The sequence below is a fragment of the Hevea brasiliensis genome, chromosome 9 (assembly GCF_030052815.1).
Source record: "Hevea brasiliensis isolate MT/VB/25A 57/8 chromosome 9, ASM3005281v1, whole genome shotgun sequence".
NCBI lineage: Eukaryota > Viridiplantae > Streptophyta > Magnoliopsida > Malpighiales > Euphorbiaceae > Hevea > Hevea brasiliensis.
This window is the reverse complement of record NC_079501.1, coordinates 7,221,347-7,241,732: the sequence shown is the minus strand read 5'-3', so window position 1 is coordinate 7,241,732 and position 20,386 is coordinate 7,221,347. Positions and strand designations below refer to the sequence as shown.

Sequence of the window (20,386 nt, the reverse complement as noted above, 5' to 3'; positions counted from 1 at the left end):
TACAACAATCACGACCATCACTGCCATTACTCTCACCACAACTACCTTGGTACCATCATCCTTGTCACCATCACTATTACCGCCACCATTTGACCACTGCTATCACCGGCCACTACTATTACCTAACTATCTCTTTTATCATCACCACTACCATTTAGTCATTATTATTACTTTACTATCAATTACTACAATCATTATCATTTATTATTAACACTATAACCAAAATTATTATTATATTACAAAACTTATATTTTTTATTTTGCAACGAAATATAATAATATAATCACAATTACATTATATTACAATTTTGATTGCATTGTATAATTGATTATAGTGCAATATATTACACACTATCAAATGTAATTATAGAGTTTTTGCTTTTGTTTCTATTTTATTATTTTTTAATAATTTCGTTCTACTTGTATTTTTTTTCACCCTTGGGTCTAAAATTGTCAAATAGTGTGCTAATATATTTGTGAACCCCAAAGGAAAATCTGGTCCTCTCTTTTAAGAGTGTTGATGTTTTCTACACCTACACCAAATAATTTTTACTAAATCGTGATACTGGCTATTTTGTTTGTGCCTATCTTATAATTATATTGAAGTGAAAGGTGAGAGCAACGAGAACTTACTCGGTTAATGTAATCGTTGTATGTCTAATAGATTTATGAAATCTATAATGATAAAATTTACTTATATATAATACTTGTATGTTAACAAAGTGAAATATTTGTCAAATTGAAAATGGGTATAAACGTTCGTTTATTTGGAAGTTGGAATGGGCAGAGAACGGCTCTGACAAACTTTAGATGATAAATGCTTGCGTTTCTAACTGTAACAAGAAGGCTTTCAATTTGAAAGTTAATGGGATACTTTAAATGACTTAATTCAAAATTAATTTATTTATATTGATTTAATTAATTTAAAATTTAAATTAATAAAATTAATATTTTTAACTATTTTCATATTAAAATAAATTTTTTTATACAAAAATTTGATAAATAATTTAAACTAATTCGAAATTCAAGTAACCTAATTCAAATCCACATTTAAAAAAAAAAAAAAAATCCAATAACCCAAATTCAAATTCGTCCGCGCCGCCCCTAGCTCATATGATGGTACTACTTTGACTACAAACTTGATAAGGTCATGCTTAGTGGTGATCATTGAATTTGAAATTGTACAATTGAATATTATTATGCTATTTAGCAACTGTTTATTGAAAAAGGTTTAAAAAATGTAAGCTCACTATGATTATCTTGAAAATTGAGAGAGATAGAGTTAATTTGAGCATTAATTCCAGAAACTTCAACATTTTGGGTGATTATCTTGGAAAAGCAGAGATTTCTTTTTTATTAATTTTCCCACTGCATTTTCTCTCCTTGCTTTTATATGTTTCCACATAGAGTATTTAGCATATCGAGAAAGAAGTGAATAAATTGAGAAATTCAACTTTACGTATTGAAGAATCTTGATACGACGTCTTTTTCCTGAAAATAAAACGATTTTCAAAATGGTTCATTTGAAGTTATTATCAAATGAATTTATTTTACTTTTCTAGAAATATTAATTATATTTTATTATCTAGTGGCATATGATACAAATTTATCTTTATATTTTCAAAAATTTTGTAATTATATTTTTATTTTTTTTAATATAGATTTGAGAAATAGAAAATCTGCAAAATATGTTCTAGACTATCTATTAAAATGTTATCCTATTAATAACTTGATGATTTTATTTTAAATTCTCTTAATTTATCGTCAATGAAAGTAAATAAATAAAAATAAAACCTTTTTTTATGACCATAAAAACAAAACTTTACTTTAAAAATAAATATCAATATTACCTCCTTCTCTCTCCCCGCTCTCTACCTCTCTGTCATCCTACTCTCCCTCACTCTCTTTGTCTTCGCCGGCATTATCATTGGTCGCTGACCGCAATCGGCAGTGGCATAATCAACCACATCCCCATCTGCGGCTAGGCTAACTAAGCTTACATACATGGACAGTGACGGAGCCAAGCCAGAATTTTAATTTAAATGGTTTAAATAAAATATATAATTTGTTAATAAATTATTTATTTAGGTATTGATTGAATGGGTTAATTAACTAATGATGGTAATTATTCTATAACTATAAAATAAAATTTATATAAAATTACTATTAAATTCACTTAAAATTTTTAAAACTCTTAAGATGCTATAGCCATCAAAAATTAATATAAAAATAGAATTTTTTTTCTTTTTAAAAATTACCATTAAATTCTTAAAAATTTTTAAAATTTTGTACATCGACAACGCGCAAAAAGCTCCATGGTTAACAAACGAAATATTAACTTTCAAAAATATAATTAATAAGTTTTAAAAATACAAGAATTAACTGGTATATATTTCATCAAGTCTTAAGAACAAATTCTTCTTTAGACTTTTTGCTAAAGATCATGCTAATGGTAGAATAAAAGTTCTTTTTGCGGGAAACATGTGGATATATATATATATATATATATTAGCATAATTACAGCAATTAGTATGATTATAGGAGATTTGTATAGCATAATTACAGCAATTAGCATGATTATAGAAGATTTGTATAGCATAATTACATCAATTATTATTATTGTCTAAATTAGCTCATATATAAATAGATGTAGTATCTCTGTAAATAAGACATAGACAAATACACAATCCTTTCCTTCATTACTTGTATTCTTTCTTCTAACATAGTATCAGAGCTGTAAAGCTTTTATTTCTAGTTTCTGGAGTCTCTCTTCTCTCTCTAGAACCTGTTCTAGTTCATTCTTTCATTCCTGTTATTATATCATTTTTTTTTCTCCTTATCTTATTATCAATGGAGAAATCTGATATTTCAAAACCTATTGCGACAGTTCTGACTGGTTCTAACTATAATCTTTGGGTTCAAGGAATGAAAAGTTTTTGATAGGTCACAAGCTTTAGCGTATTGTTACCGGAGATATCACTACGCTGACAAGAGAGAACGATGAAACTAATGCAAAATTTGCTGACCGTCTTGAGGATTGGGAGAGTAAAAATCATCAGATCATCACCTGGTTTCGCAATACCTCTGTCTCGTCCATCCACATCCAATTTGCTAATTATGACTCTGCAAAAGAAATCTGGAATTTTTTAGCTAATCAATATCAGACCACTAGACTTGCCCACTATTATCAGTTGTGGACTACTCTTCATAATCTGAAAGAAGAATCAGGTCAATCTATGAATGATTTTCTTGCCCAGGTCCAACCCATTTGGAATCAAATATCTCAGGCCAAAATCAGTGAAGATCATCTTCATCTCATTCAAGTTCTAATGGTTCTTAGATCAGAATATAAGGCAGTTCGAGCGTCCCTGCTACATCGAAATCCATTCCCATCATTGAATACTGCTATTCAAGAGATTATTTTTGAAGAGACTCATCTCAGTTTGGATAAGACTCCTCAATTTAAAACTGCTCTTGTAACTACTCGATCCTCATATCAGAAATCTGGCAATTAACTCTGTCAGAATTATAATCAAATTGGCAATTAACTAAAATGAACATCACATATACTGGTCATGTGTCTACCTCAAATCTTCATCTCCCTAACACCTATTATATCCCTAATTTGGTACTCAATCTTATTTTTATTGGTCAGTTGTGTGAAAAAGGACTAAATATTATTTTTTCTCCCCATGGTGTCCAGATACAAGATTCACAAACAGGACGGATTCTTGGGGAGGGTCGCAAAGTGGGTCGATTATTTGAGCTTGCATCTTTACATTTTCCTCAGAGATTTGTGTCTGCAGCTACAATCCCTAATTCCTCCATTCACCAATGGCATCTTCGTCTTGGTCATGCTTCTGCCAGTAAAATTCAACCTTTAATTTCTCATGGATTATTAGGATCTACTAAGTTTGAGTCATTTAATTGTTTAAATTGTCAGCTTGCAAAACAACCTGCATTATCTTTTTCTCATAATAATACTACTTCAGACACTCCTTTTGGTTTAATTCATTTTGACATTTGGGATCCTTCTCCTATTTCTTCAATAAATGGTTTTTGTTATTTTGTGATATTTATTGATGATTATTCTCGATTTACTTGGATATATTTTTTGAAACATCGATCTGAGTTATCACAAATTTACATCACATTTGCAAAAATGATTAAAACTCAGTTCTCTTGTGACATTAAAATTCTCCGAACAGACAATGCCATGGAATATCGGGATTCTTCTTTACTTCAGTTTCTTAGTCAATAAGGCACCGTTGTTCAACGTTCTTGTCCTCATACCTCTCAACAGAATGGGCGAGCCAAACGCAAACATCGCCATATTCTTGATTCTGTATGTACTCTTCTTCTTTCTGCCTCATGTCCAGAAAAATTTTAGGGAGAAGCAGCTCTTCATGCTGTTTATATTATTAACCGTCTTCCTACCTTGGTTCTTCATAATTTATCTCCTTTTGAAAAGTTGTTTGGACAACCTCCTGACTATTCCATCCTTAAACCTTTTGGATGTGTTTCTTTTGTTCTTTTACAACCTCATGAACATACCAAATTAGAACCCCGTGCTCGTCTATTTTATTTTCTTGGTTATGGCATTGAACACAAAGGGTATCGTTATTGGGATCCCGTTTCTAATAAGTTACGCATCTCTCGTCTTGTTACCTTTTGGGACAATACTATGTTCTCTTCTCTTTCCAAATTTCATCACTTTGTCAATACTGACTCTCTATTTTTCACTGATTCCTCCAAAGAGCTGTTTCCAAGTTCTGATCTAGGTCAATATTAGCCCAACTACACTTGCCCCTATTGAATCTGCACCAATTGTTAATCCAGTACTTGCGCCTGCATCTCCTCCTTGCACTACTCTTCGTTGTTCTACCCGTATAAGAGAAACTCCTCATTATCTTTCTGATTTTCACTGTTACTCTACTATTGCAACCCTTCATGAGCCTCGTTCTTATCGTGAGGCAAGTACTGACCCTCTTTGGCAGCAAGCTATGACTGATAAACTTCAGGCTTTAGAGAAAACTCATACTTGGGATTTAGTTAATCTTCCATCAAACAAGACACCTATTGGTTGCAAATGGATTTACAAAATCAAGACCCGTTCTGATGGAACTATTGAATGCTACAAAGCTCGCTTAGTAGCCAAAGGGTACACTCAAGAGTATGGTATCGACTATGAAGAAACTTTTGCTCCAGTGGCCCGATTAAAATCTATTCGCAGTCTCTTAGCTATTGCTGCAGTTCGTAAATGGAAACTTTTCCAGATGGATGTCAAGAATGCTTTTCTTCATGGTGATTTAACAGAAGAGGTTTATATGCATCCTCCTCCTGGTTATCATTCTCCTCATAAGGTTTGCAAACTTCGGCGAGCCTTATATGGATTAAAACAAGCTCCCAGGGCCTGATTTGTCAAATTTAGTTCCACTCTTGCTCAACTTAGTTTTATCTCTAGTCTACATGATTCTGCATTATTCACTCTTCGAACTGACAGTGGTATTGTTCTTCTGTTGCTTTATGTTGATGATATGATAATAACAGGAGATGATTCATCTGGTATTTCAGAGTTACAACATTATCTCAATCAGAATTTTGAAACGAAAGACCTGGGTTCTCTTAGTTATTTTTTGGGTCTTGAAGTTTCTCAAAATTCTGATGGCTATTATTTATCTCAAGCAAGTATGCATCCGACTTACTTTCTCGAGCAGGCATCACTGATAGCAAAACAGTATCAACCCCATTGGAGCTCAATTGCAAACTTATACCTCTTGATGGCACTCCTCTTGATGATCCTACTTTATATCGACAGCTTGTCAGGAGTCTTATTTATCTCACAGTTACTCGACCTGATATTTTATATGCTGTTCATCTGGTCAGGCAGTTTATGTCTGCTCCTCGCTCAACTCATTTCTCTACAGTACTTCTAATCCTTCGTTATATCAAAGGCACTCTTTCTCATGGTTTGTACTTTTTCGCTACCTCCTCCCTAGTATTATCTGGCTACTTTGATGCTGATTGGGCTGGTGATCTGACAGATCGTCTCTCTACAACTGGTTATTGTTTCTTCTTGGGTAATTCTCTTATCTTTTGGCGTAGCAAAAAGCAAACTGTTATTACACGTTCTAGCACAGAATCTGAATATCGTGCTTTTGCTAATGCTACATCTGAATTACTTTGGTTACGGTGGTTATTAACTGATTTGGGTGTCACTCATTCTTCTGCTATAATGCTTTATTGCGATAATAGAAGTGCCATACAGATTTCTCATAATGATGTATTTCATGAGCGTACCAAACACATCGAAATTGATTGTCATTTTGTACGTCATCATGTTGCTCATGGCACCATATTTTTTATTCCTGTCTCCTCTATCAGCCAAACCGCTGATATATTCATCAAAATGCATTCTCCCGCTCGCTTTCAGGATCTCTTAAGCAAACTCAAGTTGGCACCTGTGCTACCACCTTGAGTTTGAGGGGAGGTGTTAGCATAATTACAGCAATTAGCATAATTATAGGAGATTTGTGTAGCATAATTACAGCAATTAGCATGATTATAGAAGATTTGTGTAGCATAATTCCAGCAATTATTATTCTTGTCTAAATTAGCTCATATTCTCATATATAAATAGATGTAATATCCATGTAAATAAGACACAGACAAATACACAATCCTTTCCTTCATTACTTGTATTTTTTCTTCTAACAATATATATATTTCTTATCTAAATTTGATTTATTATGAACTTAAAATACAAGATTTATGATAAAATTTACTTATTAAATATATGAGTTTTACGTATTTATGTCTTTAATATTTATGTCTTTAATATATGATAAATCGAGTTTAGACAAAAATTTTTAATGATATAAGTATTAAGAAACACAGTTTTGGTATTACTTAACCCAACAAAGATGCACCAAACTTAACCGAGGGTCAAATAAACTAGTGAAGCCTAATTAATTTATAGCTTGGCTTTTTCGGATGGTGAAGTTGAACAGGTGCACTAGGAAACTTCAATCATGTTTCACTGCACATTTGCATTTGGAATACAAGGAACTGGTTATCTTATTATTTTTTTTTAATATTTTATCTTCATTTTATTTTTTAATATATATGTAATATGAAAATTATTTTTATTATTTAAAGGTTGATTATTAATAAAGTAAAACCTATTATAATAAAATCAAAATAATCACAAAAAATCTCTAAGAGTATTTTATATTATTCCGATATTATATTAACAAAATAATCTTATTGCTTATATATTTAAAAAAAAAAGTAATTTTATATTTTTAACTTAGGACAGTTAAGATATTCAAAGTCAAATTATAGATAGTTTTTCTATAAATATTTATTGTCAACGAGAATTTTTTACCTTTATCAGTTAGCTGTTGTAAGAAAAAAAATTGACTTACGCACAACAACAATCATATGGTATGAAATCTTATCAACGAACATTAATTTTGTAATAAATTCTGATTGGTGAGATTTTAAAATTTAAATTTTAATAAAAATTAAAAATTATAAAGGTGCGTTAAATGCTCACCTAAAATTTTAGACTTTTAGGAATTGTACCTGACGAATATTTATTTTGCAGTAGTTGATGATTAATTATTATCGAGGACCAAACCCCATGTGGATGATAAAGTCGATACGGGCTGAGAGTGATATTCAGATGATAAAGTCGATTAATTCATCGTTAATAAAAGGGTAAACAAGATTTATTAGATGGTTAACTTGTATTTCTTCCGAAGCAGCAAAATTCAGAATTAGCACTTACGTTAGCAACATAACTACATCTGGAGACTATAAGGGAAGAGGTTACTTGTACCAACCGCAACAACCTATCCAATACGTGGACTAATTTCCTTGCATGGCGTGCATGCTTCATTAGTGTAATCCATGCTATTTATCTATTTTTTTCTTGTGACTAAAGGGCCACAAATCCGAATGAGCTCACACGATCTAGAAGGGTAAGAGAAGGGCTGCGCACATGCCATCTATTAGCAGCCAGATTTTTCCGTGTCTCTTTCTGTCTTGTAATTTGCTTATCTTCCCTTAGGTCTATGAATGTGCTGTATGTACATAAACCAGATGATTATATAGCTCCTCCATGCACGTATATACCAGTTATAGCTGAGTCAGTTTTCTCTATTGGTTGAGTGTCCTAGCGAGATGGGTAACAGTTATTCTTTCTTCTTCGCACTCGTTTGTCTTGTTGTTTTGGCTTCTACCCTTGCACTGGCTTCTGCTTACTGTGGACCGATAAAGGCTGACGACAGGGATCGACTTCAGTTCGCTTTGAATTTGGAATTCTTTGAAGCAGAATTCTTCTTGTTTGGTGCACTTGGTCACGGGCTTGATGCTCTTGCTCCTGCTTTAGCCGGTGGAGGTCCTCCTCCGATTGGAGCCCAAAAGGCGAAACTTGATCTTGTTTCTCGTCAGATCATCGAGGAATTTGGTTATGAAGAAATCGGCCATCTCAGGTTGTGAGAGAGAAACTACACGCCTTAGTAACTTTTTTTATTCCAGAAACACAGAAGCTTACAAAATTAATTTTTTTTGTTCATCTAACGGGTGATTTTTCTTCAGGGCTATTATAACAACGGTTGGTGGATTTCCAAGGCCTCAATATGATCTCAGCCCTCAAAATTTTGCAAGAGTGTTTGACAGAGCACTTGGCTACAAATTAGTCCCTCCATTTAACCCTTACCTTAGCACTGTCAACTATCTCTTAGCATCCTACGTTATTCCTTATGTGGGACTGGTGGGATATGTTGGGACCATTCCAGACCTAGCCAACTACCCTACTAAAAAAGTAAGTATATCTACCAGAACCAAAAAAATTGAAAATTATTGCTTCATACATATGTTGTAGCTTACACTTATTTTGTCTTCTTTTTGATCTTTTAGCTTGCCGCATCACTTTTAGGCGTTGAGGCAGGACAAGATGCAGTGATTCGAGCACTGCTCTATGGGAGAGCTTATGAGAAAGTGCATCCTTACAATATTACTGTGGCAGAGTTCACTAACAGTATATCATATCTAAGGAACGAACTTGCCATGTGTGGGATTAAAGATGAAGGTTTAATTGTACCTCTAGAACTTGGAGCTGAGCAAAAGACTGAAACTAACGTCTTATCAGCAGACGCCAATTCCCTTTCCTATGCCCGAACTCCACCTGAAATTTTAAGAATAATTTATGGAACTGGTAGTGAATATGAGCCTGGCGGTTTTCTGCCCAAGGGTGCAAATGGTCGGATTGCAAAGAGTTTTTATAAAGTTTAGGGAGATTGGTGAAAAATTAAATTTGCTATATCAGTTGCTTATTTCCTATGATTAAGTAATTTTGATGTTTGAAATAATTTGTATCAAATTTGTGATAATGAATAACAGCAAGTCTTGAGTGTGCCTATTAGTACGTACTAGCCTTGATATGACTCCATGTAGATTTTAAAAATACTTAATGTATTGCATTAAGTCAATAAATACAGAGATTAATTGATATTAATGAAGAATGTGTTCTCCCTTTATAAATAAAAAAAATTAAAATTTTATATAAGAAAATACCATTTATTATTTATTTTAATACTGAGAGATTGACTTTATGAGAAATTTAATTCACTGACTGGACAGGATATTCTTTTCAATTCAAAGACATTAAAATCAAATAGTTAAAGGAGAATCTATTTAATACAATTATAAATTTATGTTCTAATCATTTCACTATATATATATATATATTAAAAAAATAATTATGTTAATAATTGTTAAATTTTGAAAAAAAATAAAGCCAAATCTAGAAAGGGATATATAATATTTTCATATTAATATCCAGCAAATGAGATATTGACTAATCATTGACATTGACTAATCATTCAGTGAAATCCAATGGATGCACGCTGTAACTAATAATTATGTGGGTCCATGACACTCCTTATTTCATAAAGGACCATTTTTATGACCCTCCTTTTTTCAATAATAATAGTAATAATAATTACAAATGGCAAATCTCAAGTGTGCTCGTTAGCCCCTCTCCTCATAACGTCAATCCATTTACTTTTTCCAAGCATTAGTATTGGTTGAATATTAAAAAAAAAAAATTATACTTATATTTTTATTTAATAAACTTATAATAAAAAAATTTAAACTCAAAATCTCCCTTATCTATACATCAATGACTATTTTAATAAATTAAAGTTATAATTCAATAATTAATTTTTATCTATTACTTATGATAATCTATTACACCAAGAGCGGATCAAACTCAAGTTAGGCTCATATATATGAAATTAAGATTTTCAAATTTTAGCTTAGGTCACATGTCCCAATCTTAATTATATATATATATATATATATATATATATATATATATATATATATATATATATATATATTGTTTGGATCTGAAGGTCTTAATTTATGTTTTAATGATAATAAATAATTAGTATACCATTAATCTACATTGAAAGTATTTGTGTTAAAATTATATGTCACAAATTTAAAATTAAGAAATTACCTTAAATCAAGATTGAAAGAGAGTAAGAAATTACAGTAAAAATCAAAGAGACACTATAATATAAAATTTTCTTTTATCTTGTGAATTTCAATTAGTTGTAATGATCGCTGAAATCTATATTTCTCTAAATTTTTTAGTGTCTCTATTTTTAACTTTTTTTTAATCAAGAGAGATTAAAATGAAATTTTCATTTTTGAGAAATGTAAATTTTTTTTAAAGGTATTTTCATTGAAAAGTTTATCAAATTAGTTTTCCAATGGTTTAAACGGATCGAAATCCGAGTTTGAGTAAAAAAAGTTATGAATTTTTAAAACTTAAGTATTCTTTTATGCCCTTTTGTTCAAAGAGCACTTTGGCTGCCAAAGTGCTCTCTAGACAAAAAAAAATATTTAGACTTTAAAAACTCAAAAACCATCGGCAGCTAAAATTTACTTTTAAATGATGTTTTTTGATGCTCTAACCTGAATTTCTACAACTCGATATAACAAGGTTTTGAGTGGTTGAACAGCTATATTTGCATTTAATGCATCTCTAATGATCATTTTTTTTGCCAAAACTATAAATAGAGACTATTTATGACTAGAGAAAAGTAATAACAACTATTTATTTAATAATTTATTATGTCCAAAAGATTTTCTTCTTCTCTCTTTCTAGAACTTGAGCTATCAAAATTGATTATTGAGAGTTTGATAATTTGAGCTGTAATTTCTTTGTTCTGAGAGTTTATTCAAAGTTGTTGTAAACATTTATTGTAACTTGAGTATAATAGAGCATTAAATTACTCTTGAGTGTAAAGAAATTTATAAAAGAGTAAGGGTTTGCTCTTGTGGTGATTGTAAAGGGTTTATTCTTTATTCAAATAAAAATTTTAGTGGAGTTAACTATTAAGAAGAGCCTTGACGAGAGGACGTAGACTTGGGATAGCCAAATCCTTGTGTTCTTTATTTCCTTCATTTTCTTTGTGTATTTCACTTGAAGTTTTCCACATACCCTTCAAATTTTTTTAATTAACATTCAATTCATTCCCTCTCTCGAGTTGTTACGAGGAATAACATATACATATCTTTACTTAAAATGAGAGATCCATATATATCATTAGGCTATAATCTAATGTATGATATATTGTTTTTTCCAGATAAAAAAAAAATATTGTTTTTTTATGTTTATAAGTGCAGATGAATTGTCATTTTACAGGATTGAACATTACAATTATAGTATTGAATCATCATAATTTCCTTTCCCTGTCATTTATGTTTTCTTGCATTTCTTGAGTTCAATATATAATATATTTTTTCATTGTGATAGTTAAAAATAAATAAATAATTTATTAATTTAGTAAATTGTCATATATTAATACATTGGCTATATTTCAGGGAAAGCCACAGGTGGATTCCAAAGACCTTTAAGGAGTTTCCAGAATTTCGCTCCAATGTTTGATCATCAGCAGGAAATTAATAGGTGGATTCAGAATACTAAATATTTTTACACTCGTAAAAATACGAATCTTTTCAGAAATCTTGAAAAGTGGATCACATATTTATATATTTTAAAAAATCATGTAAATAAATCTGTTATAAGTAAAAAAAAAATACAATTATGTAAAATTTACGTATAAACTAAATAAATGTCATTATATATTTTATATTTTAAATCTAAAAAGTGGACTGAATATAGTTCTTCATTTAATCAGACTACTCAAAGCTCTAAAGAAACGATTAAACCCAAATTTATTAGAAGTATTTCTTTTATGTATTGATAATTTTTGGTGGTGTCCTTGGTTAATTGGCTGGTGGCCTCCCTCCTAGGCGTGGAGGCAGGGCAAGATGCTGTCATATGAGCATTATAGTACTGTACCAGAGAAAATACGAGAGGATATACCATATATATGGGTTTACAGAGCGGCTCTCAGATTTGAAGAACCGGCTGGCCAATGCCATGTGTGGAAACAAAGACGAAGGCTTGATTTGATTGTGCCTCTGCAGCTGAGTGTTGAGAATCGAAAAACCAGTATAATCGTCAGCGGGTGCAAAATTAATTCCCTCCTCTAAGCAAGCACTCCACTAGAGATTTTAAGGTTTTGCTAAACGAATAATACCTTCAACTACTAAATTAAGTCAGAGCTAGACGATTACCCTACAAAATTAAAATCTCTAGATATCCTTAATAAAATTACATGGCATTAACATCAAATGAAAAGAATAAGGGTTTGTTTGTAGCTGCTATTGAAAAAAAAAAAATTTTTAAATATAGTAATTAGAGAGTATTAAAGAATAATTTAAAATTAAATTTAATAAATTTTAATAAGAAAAATACTAAAATGATAAAACAAATTTTTCCAAACAAATTTTTTCAACATATGTAAAATAGATGTTTTCTTTTTTCATAAGAGCAATTCTAGCCCTCCAATTTTAATACAAAATAAACACTAAATCCATATGCTACGTTACATGTTAAATCCCATAATAATAATATCATCAGAAAATTTTAGATGTGCATAATAATAATATCAAAAGCCACAAGAACAACATGTATGATACTATTATTGTCGTATGTTTTCCTAATTATTCCTAATAAATAAACTAACCATACAACTTATTTACATATTCCTGCTGTTTTAAGATTACACCAAATCCTAAAAAGGTAAAAAAGGGTAAGCAACCATATCCTTAAAACTCCACACTGTGTTATTATCTGCCATTTTCACTTTCACTTTTACTTTTATGATGCACAATGACTAATTTTGTATGATTTTATTGTTGATAATCTCTTCCAACCTTTGAAAATTGAATCCATGGGGCCCCAGAAAAAACCTCCTATACATAAGTAGAGGCCTCCTTTAGTCATTTTTTCCAGTTTCATTCACACTATCATTACTTTCTTTTTTTGCCTTTGTGATGATTTTAAGGCTATGAAGAAGAAGATGATGATGATCAATTGGTATATACAATGCATTTGTATAATAAAACAATTGTAATTAATGGTCCATCATCAATGCCTTCTTTCTATGTAACACATCATTTAATTTAAGACAAGTAATTTCATTTTCCATTCAACTTATTAATCTAATACTATCTTTTAAATTTTAAGCAATCCCCAAACACTTCAATTAAGTATATTTATCTTATAATAAATTTTGATTTAATGATACAATAATTAAATTATTTTTAGAATTAATTATGAGAATATTATGAACTGAAATTTCAATGTATATATATTAGATCATGAAATTCTAAAGTAATTAATTAAAAATAAGTAAATCAATCATTTGTTAATTAACTAGCTTATTCGAGGGAATAGAGAAGACAAAGATGAATGAGTGAAGAATGATGATAAAAATGAAACAATAGGATGACTGATATATAAGTAGTGATTAGAAGACGTATTTACTTGAGTAGTTACAAAGTCGCTTTCCCTTTCTCCTTTTTGTTTCCCACGATAATGCTTGAATTCGTATTACCACTCTATGTGGTTGGGAGCAAAGAAAGGAGCCAATTTGGGGACATATGATAATGACATACTATCTCTCTGTTTATTTTTACTTGTTACTTTTTAAAAATATCACCTCCATTTTATTCTCTTAATTAAGTGAGAAAAAGAGTAATTTAGTTAAATCATAGATAATTTTATTATAATTTAATTATTTTTTAATTATCGTGTAAAAATCTTAAACAACACATAAAAATGAACTGAGGTAGTATTAAGATATATAAAAAAAAATCCATCATATTTTTATCATATATTAGGCCCCATGTCTTTGGAGAATCTTTTGCCCTCTCCCTATTTTTATATCTTAGATATTTTAGATTTTATTTTTACATTTTAGTTCCATTTATTTTGTAAAAAATAATTTATATATAAAAAATATTTTTAATAAAAATTATTTTCTAATAAAATATTTTTTATTATTTAGTAAATGTCTAGTATTTTATGTCATTATTTACAAAATATACTAAGTCATATATTATAAAAGTTAGAAAAGTAAAGTTAAGAAAATGACTTCTGATTTTAAAAATAGGAAGTCATTTTCTCCTATTTTGAGATTATTTTTCTTTTAATCAAATTTCTTGAACATTCCTAAACATTTAAAAATAAAACAAACGGATCTTCATATGCAAATTATGAACTTCCATAGATACAAAGTTATGAATACAAATAAATATGTGTAAAGAACTTTAAGGGGAAGAAAAAAAACACATTGAAAAAGAAATGTGCGGAAAATGCATGCGCATGTTGGGCACGATTGAACATGGTGTGGAGAGTGGAGTGAGGAGCGCATCTTTTGGGTTGAATTTGGAGAATGGGTGGGGACAGTTGAAGAAAGCCCGTGGATACCAAGGAAAATGTCTATCCAAACAACAGTCCATTTCTTTCTTGATTGGATTGTCCCAAACAAAAGTCTGCCCATTAAATATCGTTAAATCATAAAAGCTAAAGGTGGCAATTAGGAGATGGAGTATTGGTCTACCCTTTTTTTCTTTTCAAAGTACATAAAAGAATCCAGACGTTTTGCATCTTTACTTAATCTGATTGATAACCTAAAATAAATTAGATACAAAATCCAAAGTATTACACCCAATGGCAATATATAGAGAGGAAAGAAGCAAATAAAATCCAAAGGCATTTAATCCATATGGTTTCTTCCCTGTGTTGACGAGGTGACAACCAAATACGAATCCTAGCTACTGCCTACTGGGATGAGAAATCGAAATGAGAGTCTATGGTGACCAAAATATGCGACCATTTCAGATTCTTTGATTTTGTCTACTACGCTACAATACTCACTTGATATCTCCATGCAACACTGGCACAAGATTAAGTGCATTATCTAATAGTGAAGAAATCCCAACTGGCTGTTTTCAACCTTGATTATCATTACCTTTTAAGAGTCTTTAACTCAGTTAAGTTCCATTTTAATAGTTCTTGTATTCTGCTAAGGTTACACCATAGCGGACAACCACAGTAATATTCAAAGATTCTAGCTTTTCTTAACAGACAGAAATGATGAGTCGTTCACATAGCCATACATGAACCAGGCACCAATAACCCATGGATGTCCTGTAACTAGCACTAGCACAATTTAAGGGATCCAAGTAGGATCTCTAGGACTAAAGAATGATGCCTTCACATGAGAATTAAGCAACACAAGTGCAGCATTAGACTTAATGCACCTTGGCGTTTTGTACTGATTGAGTGACCCCCCTTGGCCAATGAACAAATCCATCAGTGCCTCGAATGTACCAGGCTCCACCACACGTATCTCCAGTGGTCCTATAGACTTGTCATATGCACGACATCGCCGATACACATAATCGAGTTCTTCTTCCACAGCAATGCAACATTCTTGAAGCACCTTGGCATCAAGTGGGATTGGAGTGTCCTTGATGACTGATGCATGATGTAGGATTTCCCAATACAATACATAGTGCCCTGGTACAGATGATGTGTCTGCATAGCTAGTGTATTCCACTAGTAGTGCACCGTAGGGTTCAAGTAATTTCTTTGCTGCTGTGATGCTCTTGTGAAGATCTTCCTCATTGGTTTTGTCATTGTCAATGCTTAGGACCACGTTTCTCCTGCAAATGAATCGAAATTGTGGAGCTTGATTGTAGAATCCAGTCACTTGAAGCACATCACCGATACGGTAACGGTATAGCCCTGAATTATTTATTGAAAGAACAAGCATTTAGGAAGAGTTTTAGCTGCAATATTTTAGTTATCCAAAGGAAAGAGACAGAAGTACATTTTCAGGAAAAGATTTCAATTGGAATGTAAAACCTCACACACATAAAAGATTAAAAAACAAGGCCAATTCAAGGATACATCCTTACCAGCAAATGTAGTGACCACTAACTCATAATAACAGCCACGTCTAACATGCACCAAATCAACAAGCTTATCACTGGGCACCTCCTCTTCCTCACCGACATCCATTAACCATTTCCCATTCTCCCCCAGAGGTATAAACTCAAAGTAACACATGTTAGGCATAAGAGTAAAAACCACGTCTGCAGGATCACACAAGGGCTCCAAGTTGACACCAAAGTAACACTCAGAGGAAGCATACATGGTACACACCAAAGGCAACTTCCCCTCACTATAGTAATCGAGGGCTGGTACATATTGTGCCATAGATCCTGTCACAACTGCTTCAATATACTTTGTCCTAGGCCAAAGGTGATACAATATACCCTTCCATGATGGACGGCTGCAAATTTCCTCAATTTCATCCGCAAGACAAGGATTAGGTGATGATAGTATCATTGACATACTTGAACGGCATTCAGGATCAGTGATCATGGGATCTACTTGACCACTGCGTATATCATTGACTAGGTGAACCCAATTGTGCTCCAGGAATGAAATGGCTCGAAGCAGGGCCGACGCAAATACAGCTCCTATCCTTAGGACTTGGTGACGGTGAACTAGACCAGATAACAACTGGCAATACATGCTCTGGTTGCTATCTTTGCACAAGATAGCTTGATCTGGGCTAGTGAAATCATTGAAGGAATCATGTGCTCGGCACTTAAAGTGCTTACTTTTGTAGTAACTTGTTAGCACTGTTCGAACTGGTAAGCCACCAGGAGTCAACTTTTCTGCCTTGACAAAGTACAGACACATAGCCTTACCTTCATCCAAACCAGAGATATACCTGAAATTATATTGTTATGTTCATCAATACAAATGAATCTTAGACCTCTATAACAAATTGTTTCTCAAGGAGAATAAAATAATGATGGACCCCAGACAAAAGAAATCTATAATCCAAATAATTCCAGCCAGCTTCAGAGCTAGCTCATCAACTTTTTATATATGCCACCAGAAGTTCAATGCATTCTAGAAGAAGTAAGACTCCTATAATAGGCAAAAGTAAAAGTGATGCAACTCATCAGTATATTACCAGCTCGTGCACCAAAAATGTGGCTAATTACTTTGTTCAACTTATCATGAATGGTCTGGAGGATTCCCCACTAAAAAGGTCCTTGAAAGCAAGAAAGGGAATTATTCTAGCAAGTTCTACCCACTAATGCATGGTATTGGATCCTCTTTCTAATCCAGATTAACAAGTCCTTAAGCTCATATGCCGTGTTCTGACCAATAAATGACTGGAAGGTTCTCCCAAATAGAATTATAAATTTTCCCAGAAGATAAATATTAGTGCAATGGGCATAATAATTGTAAAAAAAAAAAAAAAAAGATATAAATTATAACCGCCAATATAACTGCATCCATATGTGATTATAGAATATAAGGAGATGTAACGAACTGGTTCATGATTGGCATGATGAGGTTATATATAAAAGTGCGGCGGTCTAGATCTTCTGCTATTGATGGCACTAACTTAGGTTCTCGAGCAGAAGTCCCTGAACTGGAAATGCAGAAAGACCAGTCACTAATATAAAATGAAAAAAAAGTCCAAATTCAAAGAATAGAAAAAAAGCAAGAGTGGTAACACTTGCATAAGGGAAGAAAGAGAGAAAGAAAGAGACCTGCATAGCATCTCAGTTATAGGATGACCAGCAATAAGAGAGGTGCCTTCTCCATTAGCAATCCTTTGGATATAAGGATAGATATCCTTGTAAGTAGTGACAGGGACATGACACTTAAATTCTTTCACGTCTTGTGATCCCTTAATATACTTGCTCAAATACTCAGTCTGCCCATTCTGCATTAAGATCTCTTTCAATATGCTTTCCTGAAATTTACCAGCCTTCTCTGTAAGCTTCTCTATCTCCTTCAATGCATCATCACCTTTGTAGTTCAACTTCTCTCCATCCATGTTATCAAGGTATTTGCAGGACGTGAAGCAAAGTTCTAGTGTAACCAAAGCCTCTATCCAAGGAGTCTATAGATAATAAGATAGGCTATGTAGATGCTTCTTATACATGTTCTTTTCTTCGTCAACATCATTTCAAGCTGATTATGGAAAATAAAATGGAATAGATTCCATCTATAATGTGGCCCCCATTAGCTTTACACAAACTAGGAACCATGATTTAAACGTACGAAGTACCATGACCGCGACTTTGTATATAAGAATATTGCAGATGAAATACCTTTTAACAGCCTCTTGATACGAGCACCAAATTCTTAAGTCTTTCGCACATTTGTGATGCAGCATCAAGTACCATTTATTTCTTTCTCTTCCTTCATTATCTTGAGGAAAATCTAAGCCATAATTTTCTCTTCCGTTCCATTAAATTCATGAAACGGGAGAATATAAATCTTTGTGAAATTTCCTATATGATAAAATGTCGTTTAATCAGTTTGATTTGTTACACAGTTCCAATAATGTCTCATACCTTGTAAGTCTTCAAGTGCTACCACAACTATTATGAACACCATCTAGAAATGCTATGCTTAAGTACATGCATGCGTTCACACACACATACACAATCATATATAGAGAAAAAGACATTGAACGCTATAGATTATGCATGCCAAATTTCAATGAATTGATTAAAAATGAATTTTCATTTGTGCTACAACAATTTGGCTCTCAATTATAAAATGTTTAGTTGCAAAGTTTATTTAGATGACAGATCTTTAAACATATTATTGACTAGAAATTTAGCTTGCAAATCTAAGTGAATAGAGAAATAAATCCAATGGCAAGTTCGTAAAAAAAGAAAATGAATTGCAGAAAAAGTTATACATACATGCATACATACAAGAATATAAAACATGAACTTAGATATTGGCAATCTATCAGAAATTGGACTCTTCTTTCTACCATTTAATTGTGATTCAATTGGTGTGTATCTTTAAAATTTGATTCGAAGACAACTGCAACTTATTATTTTTCATATTTTATATTCTCGACGAGACAAAGATTTCAGTATTCGGTTCTATTTAATGTCCACACATAGCAATCTTTGCTATATCATCTCAACAAAAGCATGAGAAATCTAAACAAATCAAATCTTTCTTTAAAGAATCTGTTTGTTCTCTCTCACAGATCAGAATATGATGCATAAAACACCCAAACCAAAAACAATTTCAGTCCTTTTAATAGGACTACAGTGGTTAACAAGTGCGCATAAAGATCATATGCAACATTTTAATTTGCAGGTATCTAAGGTCATTCAACAGCCTCCATTAATGTAAAGTTATTCTTACGTACCATTTTAGTGAAAATATATTGGATTAGGGAAATTGTGGCCTCATTTTTGAAGATAGAATTTTATTTTGCCTCGTTGAGAAAAAAGAAGAAACAATCTCAGCCTTTCAACACATTTAAGATGCTTGATCAAGGGGACCGCATGTCAGCAAATATCCTTATCCAAATGGAGATGATGCTGCAGTCTCATGTTCAATAGCTTCAGCACATGTACGACTAAACAAGGGTGATGCTCGCCGCATCTGTTGATGATCTTTCTTTTCTTATTTTTTTTGTTTTTTCTCAAAAGCGTGAATGACACAGTGGATCCCTACTGACACTATTTCCTCTCCACTATGGCAATTCTATCCAGACAATAGTGCAATGCAAAAGAAATATTTTTCCATACCTGGGAAACCAGTGGTAATGCAGGAGAAAGTTAACTTTACCGAGCCTTGTTTTTCCAAGACTAGACGGAGCACATCGCGTGCATCATTCAAATCATGATGTCGTCCACTATCCATTGAAGTATTCTCCATACCAATAATGTTGCAACACTCATCAACTCTCTCACCGTATCATGATCATTTCCGTACGTACAGCAAAAACATTTGTTCATATCTACAGTTAGTATACCCCCTAAAATTTGATCACCTACTAATACTAGCCCATAGATGTGTCATAAAAAAAGTAGAAAAATGGAGGGCAAGATTGAAATAAATGGTAACGAGATATGCAAAGCCTCCCATGTCCAAC

The 20,386-nt window shown here is 32.2% G+C and overlaps 2 protein-coding genes across 2 annotated transcripts; one reads left to right on the top strand and one right to left on the bottom strand.

Annotated features, from left to right (window-relative positions):
- The first annotated feature begins 7,871 nt into the window (after window positions 1-7,871).
- Window positions 7,872-9,432, top strand: LOC110640720 (ferritin-like catalase Nec2). Its single transcript, XM_021792160.2, has 3 exons — window positions 7,872-8,497; window positions 8,604-8,829; window positions 8,925-9,432. Exons 1-3 carry the CDS (start codon window positions 8,187-8,189, stop codon window positions 9,297-9,299), a joined length of 912 nt encoding a protein of 303 aa, XP_021647852.2. The 5' UTR covers window positions 7,872-8,186; the 3' UTR covers window positions 9,300-9,432.
- A 6,001-nt stretch (window positions 9,433-15,433) lies between these two features.
- Window positions 15,434-18,375, bottom strand: LOC110640723 (putative indole-3-acetic acid-amido synthetase GH3.9). Its single transcript, XM_021792162.2, has 4 exons — window positions 18,021-18,375; window positions 17,798-17,899; window positions 16,359-17,182; window positions 15,434-16,185 (listed from the first exon to the last, which is right to left on the bottom strand). The coding sequence occupies exons 1-4, from the start codon at window positions 18,308-18,310 to the stop codon at window positions 15,608-15,610; spliced, it is 1,794 nt and encodes a 597-aa protein (XP_021647854.2). The 5' UTR covers window positions 18,311-18,375; the 3' UTR covers window positions 15,434-15,607.
- Between the last annotated feature and the right edge of the window lie 2,011 nt (window positions 18,376-20,386).

Excerpts from the sequence above, each read along its gene's own strand:
- LOC110640723 (XM_021792162.2), bottom strand. The coding sequence starts at position 18,310 with ATGGATGGAGAGAAGTTGAACTACAAAGGTGATGATGCATTGAAGGAG. Across the intron at positions 17,183-17,797 it reads ATCATGCCAATCATGAACCA|GTATATCTCTGGTTTGGATG; the intron begins GTTCGTTACATC and ends ATATAATTTCAG. Across the intron at positions 16,186-16,358 it reads AGTGGTCACTACATTTGCTG|GGCTATACCGTTACCGTATC; the intron begins GTAAGGATGTAT and ends TAAATAATTCAG.
- LOC110640720 (XM_021792160.2), top strand. The coding sequence starts at position 8,187 with ATGGGTAACAGTTATTCTTTCTTCTTCGCACTCGTTTGTCTTGTTGTT. Across the intron at positions 8,498-8,603 it reads GAAGAAATCGGCCATCTCAG|GGCTATTATAACAACGGTTG; the intron begins GTTGTGAGAGAG and ends ATTTTTCTTCAG. Across the intron at positions 8,830-8,924 it reads CCAACTACCCTACTAAAAAA|CTTGCCGCATCACTTTTAGG; the intron begins GTAAGTATATCT and ends TTGATCTTTTAG.